This window comes from Trichoplusia ni, chromosome 3 (genome assembly GCF_003590095.1).
Source record: "Trichoplusia ni isolate ovarian cell line Hi5 chromosome 3, tn1, whole genome shotgun sequence".
Taxonomy (NCBI): domain Eukaryota; kingdom Metazoa; phylum Arthropoda; class Insecta; order Lepidoptera; family Noctuidae; genus Trichoplusia; species Trichoplusia ni.
Window position 1 is genome coordinate 17346317 of NC_039480.1, and position 17763 is coordinate 17364079.

Sequence of the window (17763 nt, forward strand, 5' to 3'; positions counted from 1 at the left end):
TCTTTCTTGGAATAACATTGGACGATAAGTTACAGTGGGGTGCTCACATCTCAGCACTGTCTCGTAGACTAAGTTCGGCTGCTTTTGCGGTCCGAAGAATAAGACAGCTTACTGATGTTCCCACTGCTAAGTTAGTTTATCACGCCTATTTCCACAGTATTATGTCATACGGAATTTTACTGTGGGGAGCAGCTGCCGATGTTGAATCCGTTTTCATATTACAGAAACGTGCGGTTAGAGCAGTCTACTGCATGGGTCCGCGCGAGTCATTAAGAGAAACTTTTAAAGAAATTAATATTTTAACGCTGCCGTCGGTTTATATTATGGAGAATCTCATGTTCGTTCGGAAAAACTTGCATACTTTTAGTGTAAATAGTGATTTCCATAACATAAATACGAGAAATAAAAATAAACTAGTAGTTCCAAGATTTAGGTTATCCAAAACAAACGCCAAATCTTTCCTAGGGAATTCTATTCGATTTTATAATAAATTGCCAGATACTATAACCAGTTTACCATTAAACAAGTTTAAAAATACCGTTAAATCTATGCTGGTAAAGAAAGCGTACTATAAAATTAGTGATTATATAAATGATAAACGCGCGTGGACTTAGTATTATCTCTGTACATGTGGTCTCCCTGGCGGTCTACTAGATCATTATCTTATTTTCCTTGTTATCTACTATTAGTTTAGCCACAGCTCTATTCATAGAAGCTATGACATGCCTTGACATTCCTGTTAAGGATTTGATTAGGACTACATATTTAGATTATGTAAAATTATCATTAAATTATTATTGTTTTCCTTTTTTTTTTTTTTTTGTGAAATGTGCTTTGTATATGTATCAACAGTGTAAACCTCAGCAAAACTTACTTCATTGTAACGTTATTTTATTTTTCTTCTCTGGAGGTCAGTTTTTTATAGAAAATCATTAACATTTTGCTATTTGATACTTGTTTTGCTAATTTACGCTGTTCTTGCAGACATTCATTTTAATGTAAAATGCTACTGTAAAATTTTATTTTGAAAAGAGTAACTTATGGAGTTTCTTGCCGGTTCTTCTCCATAAGAATGACACTTTGGAACCGTGCAACTAGAGTCAGTAATATAACGTTTTAAAAGTGCCTGAGATACGGCCTATTTGAAATAAAAACTTTTTGATTTTGATTTTGATTTTGATTGAATGAATGAATGGCAATCGGATTAAATTTGAAATTATTCCTATTCTCTTAAGCATAATGCCAACACAATAATTAAAAATTAATTGTATTGACCTTGAGTATACCGTCCCATACTGAATTTACAATTATTGTGTAGAAAGATACTTAAGGGGTATGAAAATTGTCATTTTGGGCCAAATATCATTCATTCATCGGCCGTTGTAAATAGCAGAATTGGGGCCCTGGTAAAGCGTGAGGTTATTGCCCGTTTAACCATTTACATAATCAACGAAATTATGCAATTGAAATTAATTGTTGGAGTAAATAACTAGATTAATAGAGTTGGAATAATGAAAGTTGTGTTTGTTGTTTTAGCTGTCTTGAATTTGGTTTTTAAGAATTGACGTTCGAAGTGCATATTTTTTAGTCAGTCACTCCGCCCACTACAAATTGAAAATGATTTACCGGAAACGTAAGATCGGGATAAAGTCTAACCTATGCGATAATACAGTTGCTTAATATAATAACTGTGTACCAAATTGCGTCCAAGTCCATTCAGTGATTTTGCGTGAAAGAGTAACAAACATCCATCCACACTTACGATCTTTCGTGTTTATAATATTAGTAGGATTTGTCATTACTATTTTCTTAAGTTTGTACAAATTAATTAATATTGACTGACTGAAATTATTCATTATTCTACTAAAAAATATTCTTTACTAATATAAAATATGCAAAGCCTTTCTTCAATACGTAAAATTTTAAATGTTCGCAGTTAAGTAGCTATGCTTCATTACTTAAACTAAGTTTCATTACTTAAACTGTAATAAATATGTAACTTAGAATAAAGTTATGTTTTAAACGTAACGGTCTCTCTGCTTGCAACAAAAATGCGACTGTCCTAGGTCTGACCTGAGTCTAGACTTCCCAGACGTGCTATCCCGAACTAATCAAGGTTGCCAATCTAGAAAAGGCTTACTCTTACCAAAATACCTTCGCAATATTCTTAAATACAAAGCTAAATTTCAAAATTGAACTATATTTTATACCTGTAGTCAAATAAAAAAAACCTAAAAAATACTCACGACTAAAGTAAAGCATCAATTTGAAAAAAATATAAAACGAATTCTTACCTTATAAAAAAACACCCAAATTCTTGTTTAGAAAAATAATATCCCAAATACACAATAATAAATCACTAATCACATCACAAACACGCACACATTTTTTTACCGATTCAACTGAAGCTTTCGACAGACGTGCGCACGCGCGCGATCCGAGATGCCGACTGGTTGGAGTGTCAAGTTTACTAAGCTATTCGGGTTATGTCGCTTCTATGGGGACCCGAGTGGCGTTATGTTGGCATTACGTCAGGGTAAGTGTTACATATAAAGGGCCCTTGGGTAAGGCTACTGTTTGTTGAAGCCATGCTGTTTAACTGAACTTAACCTATAAAATTATGGATGATGTTAGGGTATTATTTATACAAAAGCTTAAAGCAATGAAGACATAACTACTTATTAGTGTCTGAAACCCAGTTTTTTTTTAAATGATGTCATTTTCTATTGGAATTTTAAAGTTGAGAATGCTATCTGCAATTTTTCTATTTACAATGGCCGATGGCCTATTTAAGTAGCGAAATTGGGGTCCTACTGTATTTAACTTGGTTGTATTGCAGTATTTGAATTAACTGGTTCATATCATCTATATTTTCGGACAGTCGTAAAATCTTTACCACAGCATTTTTTTCCAAAACTTACATTAGTTTTTTTTACTGAATATAAAGTAAGTGGAAGCAAGATCGCTCTTAAAATTGCTTTCTTATCTGAAAAATATACATTGTGTATTTTGAAACGATGAAACTTAATCCGAGTTCGGAGCTTTACAATTTAAGTACTAAGTGGCAACTAGTATAAAAGTAACAAAAAAAATTTTGCTTGGAAAAAGTGGACAGAGCAAGGAAAAAGGGGTTGAAAAAAGTTACCGCTTCTTTAAACTTATAAAAGCAAAGTCTTTCAGAGGCATCAAAGCGATACCAAGAGGGACTTGTAATTTAAAGTAGAGAGCTATCTTTCCTATGGATTACACGGGTTACTGATTACCAAAAATGAATGAATGAATTACAATTTGTCAGATTAATGACGCTGACTAATTTCAAAGGCGAAGAAGATATAACTGTCAATACTGTCATATACATACACTAGCTGTTGCCCGCGACTTCGTTCCCGTGGGTAGAAGAAGATATAAGTTATGATTTATACCCGTCCTGTTTTTTTTCACATTGTATCTTCGCTCCTATTAGTCGCAGCGTGATGGTTTATAGCCTAAAGCCTTCCTTGATTAATGGTCTATTCAACACAAAAAGAATTTTTCAATTTGGACCAGTAGTTCCTGAGATTAGCGCGTTCAAACAAACAAACAAACTCTTCAGCTTTATATATTAGTATAGAGTATAGATTAGTATAGATAAATAAAATTGTCAGTAAAATAATTAAGTATATTATCTTCTTTACTATAGGTATATCTTTATTATCACAGTATCAGCAAATCGATCGTAAGTAAGAAATTAATTGATTCATTATCACATACCAAAGACTCAAACCCATTTTTTTATTTGAAACTAACATTAAGTCAATGACATTAACTTTACGCTTCGATACTTTACTAGGGTATTTGAGAATCACAATTAAACGGTTGAGGATGCGATGGGTAGGGATTCAAACCCTTCTGATCACCAACCTTGACCTTTGGAGGCAGTTGACCGTTCCGCCTCTTGGGTTGAGGGAGCTATCCTACACGATGCCATAAATGATGACTTCAATACAACATAAGGCTTACTGTTAATACGACATGAGTATAATTAAAAGATATTTCTTTTTCTTTTGCACTAAGTAATTTATTAATCCATAATAGGGGATTTCACTTATATTTAAGTCACATGCATAGAGACGTCGCGTAATCGCCAACTTTGCAGATTAATGTTTTACTTTGAACGACACTAAAAATGTTCTTAAAACATTATGCGGCAATTTAGACGAGACATATTTCACAAGTTACTGCTTATGGAAATACCTCAGATGTATGGAATCTCTACTATAGATTAAGTATCTGTGACATATCGCTTTCATATATCGAAGTTCTTTCAATAATTGTGGTATAAGACATGAGAAATCAAATAGTAATCTTCTTTTATATCAGTTAGCAAAGTTTAAAGGAAAGGCGATAAGTAAGATGATGGCGTAAGTGTAACGTTTTCCACTGAACTTGCGGTCATAACAGTGGAATGCAAACAAAGTTTTAACTGTCTTCTTTCTTTTCCTTTCAATGGAATAACACTGTTTTCTTGTTTTGACTTAGATTAAGAGGAAATTTGCGTATGGACAAGTTCCAAGAAAGAGCTACGGTTTTTTCCTTATACACATTTTTTTGGTTGCTTTGTTACAAATTCCTAAGGTGATTATTTTTGGAATGTGTAGAAACTTACATGTACCGGTAGAATTTTTGAAATAATGACAGTGTTACATTTAGCGATTTTGCTATCCTAGGCAAATTTTTGCGATGGTTTCTATTAACATCGAGTCAGATTCCGACCAATTTATGTATAAATAGAAAATACCATTTGGCATAACACTAGAAAACCAGAATAACTCTTTTCTTACGGTGCAATATTTTCTCGGCTAAGAAATGTATGTCAAATAGATTCATAAGAACGACGATAATCAATTAAAATAGCTACCAATCATGTTTTCTTCGAGTATTTATATCGCTAAGTAAAATTCTACATGTGGAAAGCCTGTAGACATGAAATCATCGCCTCGCCGGGGGGCAAAATATGTAGTTTGGAGTGAGGCTTCACTGTGCGCGGAAGCGAGAGCGGAATAATACTATGGTAATATGTAAAACAATCAGTGATTTTTGTACTGGAGATCTAAGAAAGCAAAGAAATCACAAATCTGTGGCGTACCTTGGAAGACGCGTCTTTAAAGAAGGAGTACAAGAGCCTGATAATGATGATCATGATTAAAGATAAAATTTATGAAGTTAATATTAACAAAACTTTGCTATATAATGCTGTTTAAATGTATTATAAAGCACTTGGGAAGCGGTGAAGGGTGGGCGCAACTGGGTGCTGTAAAATGTAATCTGACTTTCAAAAAGTGCTACTTAGTAGCCTAATTTGAATAAATGAATTTTGATTTTGATTTATATCATAGCCGTTTTCAGAGACACAAATATTAAGCGAACAACTAAAGCCAAAAACCCCAAGAAAAGAAGCAAAATTCTGAAACGAATTTCCTACCTTATAATGGTATTTAATAACATGAATAACTAAAACAGCAACCTTTCCAAAACATGCCTCATCATTCGCCCCGCTGTCTGTACCACCGCTTCCTACACAACCAATCATTATAAAACCAATAGACGTCGATGCAGCGGCTTCCAATCACGCAATACCGTTGTGTTTATCTGTACCATCGTCGACGCCGCCAACAGCAATGAGAATCCAAACTATTTTATGTAATTTAACGCTATTTATTGGCATTGTCAGTATTATGTAGCTTGTATTGGCCAGTTCTGTTATCAGGTGCTGATTGGAATTTAGTTCGATGTTGCTGTCGCTTTGTTTGATTTTTATTCCAAAAAGGCGTAGATATAGTGAACTTCTTAGCCTAGACCAAAAGGCCCTGTCCTAAGAAGGTGGCACAAAATAGTCTATGTATCTACTGTTTGTGTGTATACAATTTTTTGTTAAAATTACTTTCGATTCAAATAGCAGAGTTTCTAATATAAAATTACAATTTAGGGGTACAACAGAATATTGACTAAATGTTATTTAAGTTTATTTTATTATGTTCGTTTAATGTAAGCTATTAAGAATGTATCGATTAATTTATGGCCCTATTAATTTTGTGTCAACGTTTTGGATAGGACGTAATTATTTTGACCATTGAGAGATTCCGGCTGGACCGTAAAATTATCTTTACCTAGGTATAAATTACATGTCTATGAAAACTAGTCATTTCACTAACAACCTCGTCAGTATTAATGTACCTAGCTAATAAGTCTCACTATTGTTTAAATCCGTCTATACCTACTGTTAAAGCTTTCACACACTTAGTAAAGTGTACTAAATCTTACTTTATGTACTTTCTAACGAAATGAAGTGCCTAAAACGATGCATTGTCTGCTCTCCAGGGAATACAACTTGTCTTTACGGTATGCTTAGGGCATTGTTGTTTGATGAGCTGAATTATTCAGAAATACTGTGGTTTGGTCTGCGGGTGGAATTTTGTATAACTATTCAAGTCAGAAATAGTTTTTGAGTGCTAAATATTGTGCGGCTTTTTTTGTTGTCTTTTAATGTTTTAACTTAGACTTAGCTTAGGCTATTTGAGCTCAAAAATGGCATGTACTTACTAGATCAGTGTTGCGGTACCTAGGTCATCTACATGAATCGCATTATTCTGTGTATTAATTTGGCCAAAATTTGCAATTTTTTGTCACCTCTTTCTATGTAAGAATTTTATGACTTCTATATGTGTCTAATGGCAATCGATGGTAATTCTTTGATTGTTAGTATTTTATTTACAAATAGGTGAAAGAGTAAATTAATCAATTCATTAAATTTGGTATTTGGTAAATAACTTATGAATGTTATTTTTTTTCATTTCAGTTGCATACCATAGAATGTCGGTATAGTATGATTATAAAATAATATAATTAGAACAGCTTGTATCAAAACATCTTCATTCTACAACAAGCGCCATCTGTAGTTTTGTTTAAGAACTAAACTAGAAAGGTATATTGGCAAGGTTTACTTCAACATGATGTGAAAGTTACGCAGAGAGCTTACTCATAGTTGGCATCCATTTCAATAGGTTTCGCTAGATGGCGTTAACACTCATAGTGCTAGAACATGTTATTCTACTCGTTTTTAAATGCTTTTGTTATTTTTCATTAATGATAACTGCTCAAAGATAAATGATAACTCCTTTAATTATAATGTTTGCAGCTTGTGATGAAGAACAAACATATGCAAAATTGTTAGTCAATTTCTAAATTAAGTGCATAAAGTAGCCTTTTACTCGGCTTTAAATTATCATTAAAAGCTGATCACGAAAATTGGACTCGGTCACAGCTAACGTACCTAGAAAGTACCTTCAAAATCGTCGTTTATCTAAATAAGATATTTTTTACATAAATCCTCAAAAAGATATTTTAATAAAAGAGAATTTATAAAACATTGTAAGTGCTTATAAATGTACATTATTTAAACATTTGTCTGAAACTAAATTCAAAGGTATTCAAACTCTTTCTTTCATACTCCCTGTTTCTTTTAAGAAACTTCATGAGTGAACAACTAAGTATCAGTGACACACTCTAGTCCCAAACAACATACATTTGTCCTTGGTCGAAATTGTACCCATGAGCTTCGGTATAGCAGTCACTGCCACTAACCACAAGACCAAAGGCGAGTCAACTATGTCAGTGGTGTATAACTAAATCATTTACAGCTCCATAAATACAGTAAAGAACAGACAAGGTTATCAAATACAGCCTTAATACTAATTACTAGTGTGCGGGAATATGTGTGAAAATAACTTCGTATATAAATCTGTTGCTAAATCTATACTAATATATAAAGCTGAAGAGTTTGTTTGTTTGAACGCGCTAATCTCAGGAAGTACTGGTCCAAATTGATAAAATATTTTTGTGTTGAATAGACCATTCATCGAGGAAGGGTTTAGGCTTGTAAGCCATCACGCTGCGACTAATAGGAGCGAAGATACAATGGAAAATGTGAAAAAAAAACCGGGCAGGTATAAATCATAACTTAATCTTCTACCCACGGGGACGAAGTCGCGGGCAACACTTAGTATCTAATATGAGACATTCTTTTTCCAGAAATAGATAGGAGAATCGATTACATTATTGTTTTCGAAGAACTGTGTACCTATATATATATATTTGGACTGATAGACGAGAATCAAACATCACTAGGGTCTGTTTCCAGAGAGACTGTTTACATGAAAATAAAGAATTTGAAGCAAGAGCTTAGCACTAAAGATATTAGCATTCTACTAAACTTCTAAGCGGTGGACACATGGACCGTATGGCAGCCTACCCTCCTGCAAAGTAGACTGGTTCTTTAAGTGAGAGTATATTTTTTCAAGTATGTTTTTTAAAGTCTTTTTTTAACAATGACTCCTGTACCATGTGTGATTGATATGTTGATGTCTATAGTAAAAACTTATGTTTATCATATGCAGAAAAAGACTACTATATTTGTGATCCTCCGGAGCCCAGCTCGTTCAACAAATTCATATTATCTACTGGCGTAGAACGAAGAATGATACAAATATAGTGGTTTCTTAGGTTTACGCGAACGTTAGACATTGAAATGAAACTACTTTTACGGATTTTTTCATCATCATGGTCACGGGCAGACTGAGATGGCGTTCGTCTTGACAGAAGATGGTCCTCGTTCTACCTTCATATTTTAATTAATTATTTGTGGTCCGACCTACGCAGTATGAGCTCACTCATGATACCTGCAAAGGTTTCGAAACGTCGGGAACTAAAATCAACTCAAACTAAAACTCTGAGAAAAGCTAGCCAATACCATTAAAAGTAAAATATATTTCAGTCTCAACCTTGTTGTTAATCCTGGGCATAAATAATAAATATTATAATATCTGCAAAATTTCCGTAGAAAAATCCCAACACGACCACACCCAGTCAAGCAAAAATAGGGAAGGTTTTGTAATACTAACATTATTTATACCTACATTGTAACATAGTTTTTTTTAGAGGATTCAATTTAATCACGTAAAATGAGCAAATGTGTGTGTGTGTTTATTGATGTTTTTTACACGGATAGATTAAAACCAGGATTAACAAATATTATAGTTTTTATCCCGATTTTGGGTTCTCGTGGAATCATTTTTGATTTATAGCGTGCGGTCCCGCGGGCAAAGTTAATAAATAAAAATTTGATACTCTACACTTGTACCACTTTTTAGGATCAAGAAAGAAATCAAATTATAGTTTAAGATATCCTAAAACTATGGTAGTCGTTATGGGTGAAGCTGCAAGTCTGCATGTAGTTAAAAAGCCATCGGCGTCATAGAGAGACAGGTAACATACCTGAAACAAGATAATAAATACGAATTAGTAACTAATTTAGGGTTGGTTTATTTGCGAATCAGATAATTAAAAAGAAATCACTTAAAACCGAGTCAGACTCGCGACACTAAGGGGCTGCACAGACCCTAATTTTTAAAAGAAAATGGTTACCGATCTTATGACTGTACTAAGATTAACAAAGATGGTCAAAGATTGTTTTTACCCTTTGGGCAAAGATCCCCAAACAGTTTGTGTCATTACAACAAGATTTAAAACCATTCGCCTTTGATAACTGTACTATAATATTATATACTTAGGTAGGTAAAGATGACAATAATCATATATTGAACACACCTGACACAATCATGGGCGCACTCCCTCAGGCGGCAGTAGCTGCAGCTGCATGATGAGTAACAGGATCCCAGGTCTGAGTCCGCCACGCTGACGGAGTCGAACCTGGGAGCCAGTCCTTCTCCGGAGCTCGGTACTGTGTGGGAGCCGCGCCACCTGGAATTAGCGAGGAAGAGATTTTAATGACCATACTTTGAGAGTTGTTTTTTTTTTAGTATATTAAAATTTAAATTAGGTTAGGTAGTATGTATTTAAAATAACGAAAAAATAATAATGTTAGTTTGTCACATTTAGATACATTTATCAATTGAATTAATCCAGCCATCGACATCCTTATGTAGATGACAAAATAAGAACCTAAAAGCATGGCAGAAAAATGCTCTACATGAATGCAGGCATATTTAGTATCATATCGTGGCACTTTACTTGGCAACTTACTTGGCACTTTTTCCATCAACGTGTTCCACGACAACATTCCAAGTCCTGTGTATGAGGTAGAGGAGGAACAGGACCCTGGAGGACTCCGCATGACGAGGCGGCTCTCGTTGTTTCCGTCCCCGCCATTTGCGACTGGCGGCGCTGCTCAGCCCGCTGCCCATTGCGGAGCAGAATCACTTCATTATATGACAACCGTTCGATGAACTTGGGTGTTTTCTGGAAACCAAAAACAATGCAATTAAATTTTAAATCCATTCAAATTGTTCTGAAATAATACATGCGCATATTGCCTATGTGTGACGTTCTATTTTTGACTTTGAATTTGAATGCGTTTATTTGTTCTTAGACACCGAAATTATCACATCTGCTTTATGACCGTTTAGCCCCTAATTTTGTACTTCGAATAGTCAAAAAATATCTTTCTTCTTCTGGTCTGTTCCATTTATAATAATGACGGTGTTTAATCATTTAGAAAATTCTCGTCTTTCCGACGCTTTCATCTCAATAAACGCAAAAAATAGTTTCACATAATAAATTTCGCATTACTCTTCCTGCAATGTCCGGTCGAAAGAAAACTGTACCGACAAATGTGAACAACTCGAGCGTGAGGGTTTCCGCCGTCATCAATCATTTTACTATTCTGTTGGAAATCTATGAGGAGGGTACCTACTACCGGTATTTTATAAATTATTGTGAAATGTTGAGGATTTTACATCATATTACTACGGAATGGGGAATGGAGACAAAAATGTGAACTTTTGAAGTGGAAGGTATTGAGGGATGAATTTTGTTATTTCGTATGTTGTACCGATTAGATATAAGTTACTGATGTTGATAAGTTATGTTTTATGTGTATATGAGTAGTGTAATTGGTTTTTACCTTTCTATTCTATTCAATAAATAAATAAATAAATAAATGACATCACAAGGAAAGGAGTAACAGAGGATGAAAATTGCAAGGGCAGAAACACTTCCGGTTAGATCTTCCATATACGTAGGGATCAGAAGTACCCAATATATAAGATGAACGGTTTTAAAGTACAATCGAAAATCACACAACAAACTCAGAGCAAAACTTGACGAAATTTATTCGACCAAATGACAGCATTTCCCCGTCAAATGAAAAAAATAATCAATAAAATCAGTTAATCCAGTCCGAAAATCTGAATATACATAAATACATAAAAATTCTACCGTCGAATTAACCTCCTCTTATTGAGAGGCGGTTGAAAAGTAGATGATTACGTGACATTTGTGCACCAGTGTTTGGTCTACCAAATCACTTTCATCAGCGGATGTTACACCAAAGAAAACTTGTTCAGTATCATCAGATTACCCTTTACTCTCCGGGGCTTGGATATTAATTTTATCTCTCGAAAACGAAACAAAGTCAGATATGAATCATAAAACAAAGTTCTGAGAAACAACATAAAACAAAACCGTCCTAACTTTAAAGCAACTAGTTTTTCTACTTTTATCAGCTTAACTCTACAATTTGTCCGAAGAAATTTCATTACTACCTAGATAAGGCTATCTGTACGTTACTCCTTTATGAAAAATGTTTATAACTAGGAAACTCACTTATTTATACGGGGATTGTAATAAACTGGAATTTATCTGTGCCGGGCTGTATAATCTGGATTTTTATTACTCGCTGCCGTAGTGTAATTGAGACAGTGGTTCAATTTTGTTCGGTGTTTTTGAAACATCATGGTTTAACTCATGGGGTGGGAAGTAAAAACACCCTTAATTCGAAGATGTTGTTTTGTAATTTAACCTTTGATTGCAGCAATAGCTTGCGGGTGATGATTTTGGATTATCAGGGAGTTTGGAAGCTGACAAACTGACTGATTCAGATCACGTACTCTTCTGATGCTGTGGTAAATTATTATAGGAGGAAATTCCTCTCCTGTTCTATAAATATTCCTAACCTACTTAAATAATGAAAGCAAAGGGTTGTACTTAACTGCGAAGATTTTGTGTCACAAGACACCAAGTTTACTATGTGCCGCAAGTTTACTATTGACTTACCCATCGAATCTACAAAAGTCTAAAATACATTTCCTTTAGGCTGTAGTCAATCAAATTGTAAATCGATACCATGTTCTTGCAATTCGAATCTTTCGATTTAAAATGTCATTGAAACGAAGTTACAGCCATCTATGTTATCATATATTTTTTTTAACTACCTGTTCTTTGACGGTAAGTTTGCAATATTAAATCCTTCCTCTAACCGGTATTAGTTTACTGTTCATCTCGAACTACCCACATGTCGTGAGCGGCAACCACATTAATTATGTCCCACAGCAAAATAATGGACAGAAGTTTTTGTTAACGCGATTCCACGGATGCAGTTTTCATTTTAAATTGCACTTATTCATAGCGTTGCGTTTTTCATTAAATTGTCAATTGAAATGCATTTTTAGTGGAATGATATTGCCGTTTCATGGGAGTTTCGGGGAATGTGGTTTTTATAAATGGCACACTTCAAACGAATGGAATAAAATTGTGTTTTTTTTTGTTCCAAACCAATTTGATTTTGTATTGTTATATGCTGAAGTTACATGAAAAAGCAATGAAATAAAAATGGATAACATTTTTTGTAGGTAGTGCTGTAATTTAAAAAGGATTGCAATATCACTAATAAATTAATTGAATCTAAAACCTAGAAGAAGTATTAAATAACAAACAAAAGTCGATTGTTAAACAATCTGATTCTGATTCATGTATCAAATGAGGTGGGTATAAAATGACAAATCTCTATAATAGGTGCATTCCATCACTTATTCAATGAAAACAAAAGAAATAGTTCCATTCTTAAATTACTTAAATATTTTCGTTTAATATGAGAAAGATCGCAAGCCTAATAGAAATCGAAACAGTCATATGCAAGTGAATATTTTAATTAGGCATCGTGGCAAAGGAGGCTCTATTTGCAGTTTCCTGTCAAAAAGCTAATTAGTGTTCCACGCGACTCAAAGTTTCACTACATATTAAACCAGAACTCATCTTGACATACTGCTTAGGAATTCACTATGTATTAATCATGAATAAGGCTGGCTACAGACATTCAATAATTTGGTGCGGATTTTAGTCGGTGAGGTTCTATGCGATTTTTTTTATTGACGACTCCCGTAGTAAGGAATTTCCACAAACATTCAAGACACCTGCATAAAGGCGCAGGATAAACCTCAGAACAAGCATTTGCCCTACACACAAATGCTCGCAATAAAATAACTAAGCCTAATAATCCATTTCTGACATTTTTGATCAAATCAATGTCCAATCTTTTTATCCTTATAGTGACCCAGCTTCAAGTAGATCATTCATTCAATGGCTTTAAATATTTAAAGGAATCTTCACTTATTATTTTACTTTAAAATAATTTCATAGCCCAAATAAAAAAATCCTAAAATACCACAGTTTATTTTGAAACGGTCTTCTGTTTGTAACTCCCCTAACCTATACCTTTTAATCAAATTGACAATCTCGGTACTGTCTCATAATACTTAGTATTCACAAGCAGTTTAATATTAAATCTTCATCCTTGTAATCTCGACTTATACCCAGGATGTGTTTATTCCTTGGTTATATTACAAACCTCTTTGTAAATATCCTACTATTGAGAAAATACCTCTTTCTGTAAGGAGATAGCTTGTGTTTGTCATATCGCTTGCTCACTTGTGGGATGGCGATATTAGATTTTGTTCTAGAGTCCAGGGTCACATTAGCCTAGGAGCTGTCTTAAAATATCAAAGGAAACTCAATTTTTTCCACGTTCTTATACACTCGCTTTTCTTGTTTGTTTGTCGTTCCGGTTGGATTTTTGAAACTAAATTTTTAGCGACTTCCCGATAAGCTAGCAGACTTTTCAGAATAGCTTCAACCCAACGACAGATTTTGATATAATTGTAATATAGTGACAGATAGATGTTTTTAAATCAATTAATTCAAGAAAAAAATCATAAGCTATTGTTTAACCTGGGTTTTAGTGCTGCGACGAAACAACCTGGTGTCAGAGTTTTACGAATCGGACGTTTTTTAAGGGAGTCCCCTTGAAAAATATTCAGGTGTGTTGATTTCCATTTGATGTTTTCCATCACAGTTTTCAATGTGATAATTACTGAGTAATATGCACCTCAAGGAATTTGGAAACCTTTGACTTGGCAGTCCAATGCTCATACCTCTACATTACCAGAGCTTAAGAAATTGAGTTCATATTTATTTCCTTCAGGATATGTTATCATTGGGCAACTGCTACATTTACGAATAGAAGTCCTGAATAGCAAACATATATATCACATTTGCTACAACAATTATTCTAACAGTAGCAAAACCTACCTTAATTTAATATTCTATTACCTGGTAATAACGATCAATTCAGGTTGCCCAACAAAAACTACCTCACCGTATATTGACATATAATTCTGAATGTCTCCGTTATTTATATAATTAAATTGCTCGCAGTTTCCTATTGGAGTCGTGTCAATGTGTCACCGTTATCTAAGTATATAGTCTTAGTAATACTGGTAGTGTTCTAACGAATAAATAACAAATGCTTTTTTCTTCTATTTTGTGGCCTCGTGTTGACTGAACATGGCTTGATAATAGATCTATAATATGTTGACTTTTATTCCCAGTCCAAAGTTGTGATTCAAGTAAATGAAGAGCTCCAGATTGCACTACATATGCCCTATTTAGCGACTTAAGTTTCTACCTGCATTGTTTTGTTGGCAAAGAACTGATGTTTTACACCTCAGTATATATACTGTACAGAAGGATAGCTCTACTGTTGCTTCGTGTAATGATTGAATTGCAAGTTGTTTATGTCTCTCAAGAATATTTCTTGCATCCAAACCTTATTTGAAGGCTTTCATTTTAAAACGAAATAAAATGAACCACTAACACGTCTTTTTTGAGAACTCTAGAGTTCTATGAGAAAAAATGTCGAAACAAACTCAGTGATCGCAGTCTCTTCTACAATGACAGCAGTTTAATTCTCAAAGGTGCTAGACACCCTATTCCTTTTTATTGTCCATTCAAGACACGTTCCTTTCCTCAGAAAAGCAGGGCAGTAAAACCTCTGACTGGTGTCTGATAAGGTTTTATATCATACATTCCAAGTTGACAGTATGAGCATAGGTTTCTAAGAAAGCGCCGGGATGACCTGGTTGGGTCGCGGCCAATTGGGCCAAGTCACAAGGAACTGTTCACTTACGTGTTCCAATAGACGTTAGCTGCTTGTGTCGCCATCTATCACGTATGACAACGTATTAAAATTCCTTCAGAGTTTTCGTATGACGGTTTGAGAAATGGTTTTCAGTTTTTGAAGGTTCTTTTTTGCTCTTCCTTTGTTTTTTGGTATTGGGATTTCTTATCAGCTGTTTAGGATAATGTGTGTTTCAAAGACAAACTTTTTATGTGTAAACTTACTACACTAAGCGTCTTAAACGAAAGCGTATTAGACAAGTCTGTAATGTACATTGTTCGGTACAACTTTTGTATATTAACATAATATTTTCCTGCAAATTTGAGGGTGTAATGGGTAAGTATTCGCTTCTTTTATGTTTTTTTCCTCTTGTTGTCATCCACGACCTAAGTACATTTTCCAATTTCGTATTTTATTTGGCCATCAGTAAAAAAATTAAGTCCAACTCAAGAAAATTCAAACTCATAATATAATATTTTACAACGCCATCCCGTCTCAGTCTTTGTCCAGAGTAGAAATCGAACCCACGACCTTCAGCAAAACAGTCAGAGCCACTTAACCAACAGGCCAGTCAAAAGACCATAACGATTTTCGACTAGTGCTAATACAAAGTAATATTTTTACACAATCTTCGCTGAATTCACTAAGAACAATCTCAGCTCCATGAACTCCATTTAGCACACATCCCTGTTGCAAACGATGGCAGCGCCACCTAGCGTCACCTAGCACACTAGAGAGCAAGGCCGGGGAAAGTGGTGGACGGTGGTCAAGTGTCCAACCCGTTAGAAAGTACAAATACCGCATACAGACTTATTAAGCTTTAATGAGGTAAGCACTGTTGCTAGTATCTCGAGGGTAACTATGTATTTTTCTATATTATGCATGTTTTATGTTTTGTTTGTAAATATCTCGTAAATGAAGTAAAAAGATTTTCATCTATTAAATAATACTCTTTCTGTATAAGGAAAAAGCAACTTCTGATTCCAGATAGCCCACAATTTGAGACAAACCTCAGTAGAGTGGCAAAATCTGTTAGCTTGACATTTTTACAAACAAACCCTCAAATTATAAAACCAAATACAAACAACAACAAAAATGAATAAACATTTGCAAAATACATTAACAGGAAGTTATAAAATCATAAAATCAAACAAACAACAGTTCAATACAATATAAATTCTAACTTTTCCAACACCTAAACCGGACGGAAAGAATTAAAATCTCTAACAATAACAAAAGCTATTTCAAAACACATTAACTACTAACGACTCGCAATGAAATCTAAACTCTAGCTCCCCAAAATAGGGGTGAAATTTGATTGTAATAAGTTTGGTACTTAGCAAATTAGTGCAAATCATTTAGAACAATACCGGGTGTAAATCTTGGAGTACAATGACCAATAAATTGTGTATTGAACGTCATTAGCATGTTGGTACGGAAATTAGTGCGGGGCAAACCAGGCCGGTGATATACGAGGACTTGTATACAGGATGCTACTGCTGCAGGGGATGGTCGTCATCATTGAGAGGTTCTAAACCACTAGGTTTTATATAGTGGACGATTATGTCATTCTGGGAGATCTATGTCTTATTGCCTAGTTTTCAGTTCAATGTGTAAGGTCAATGGAGAAATTTTCTTGAAAGTTCTAATTGTTCAGATTCCACTTTTGAGAGAGTGTTAAGGAGTATTTTTGTTTGTCCTACTGCCTATCTTTAATGGATAAAAATTTACGTTGTAGTTTTTTGTAAAATTACAAAAAAACATAACTATGCAATAAAAATGTGACCAGTAGTAGTGTTTTCAATTCTAAAGAATTATTACAAAGTAGCGTTTTAAAAATCTGCATTATTTTACTGCAAATACTAAAACTTTAACCACAGTTTTCATCTAAAATCCGAAAAAAACCCAGTAGAAATTCAAAGCCATCTTTTAGTAAAACCTTAAACGAAACGTAACCACTTGCAAAAGATAGAAGATACAAAAGTGCTCTTTTGAACTTAATAAAAATCTCGTATTTCAGCTGCAGTATAACGGTCGGGTGCAGTACCTGCAGAGCTCTGAGTAATGAAGGTGGTGTGTGTTGGCAGACATCCCAAATGTGAATCACTCGTTACTTAGATTGGAAGAGTAATGCGAGCTTGTTTTAAGGCTAGATTATGTGAAATAATGTAGGTTAAGGTTTCAGAGCTGGTTGGATAACGACAAAATGACCTGGTATTTTTCAAGTTGTTGGGTTTTGAAAAAAAAGTTTATTTTTAAGAGATGAGTTAGATCTTTGACAAAATAATATTAAATATTATAAACTAAAAGAAAGATCCACGAGACAAATTATCGGTGAATTATAATCCAATAAACAAATAAATTAAATAAGTGATAAGTTTCTGTTTCAGTCACTATGAAAGAAGAACCGGCAAGAAATTTGCCCGGTACTGATTACTTTAAACTGGTTTGGGTAAATATCAATTTAGTACTGATCA

General features: G+C 34.2%; 1 protein-coding gene across 1 annotated transcript in view; it reads right to left on the reverse strand.

Annotated features, from left to right (window-relative positions):
• LOC113492208 overlaps positions 1–17763 on the reverse strand; it is a 109817-nt gene that overhangs the window by 78549 nt on the left and 13505 nt on the right. The window contains exons 2-3 of the mRNA XM_026869575.1: positions 10078–10293; positions 9643–9795 (exon numbers count right to left, since the gene is read on the reverse strand). Of these exons, the coding sequence (XP_026725376.1) occupies positions 9643–9795; positions 10078–10238 (314 nt within the window). The 5' untranslated portion in view covers positions 10239–10293. The remainder of the gene's footprint in view (positions 1–9642; positions 9796–10077; positions 10294–17763) is intronic.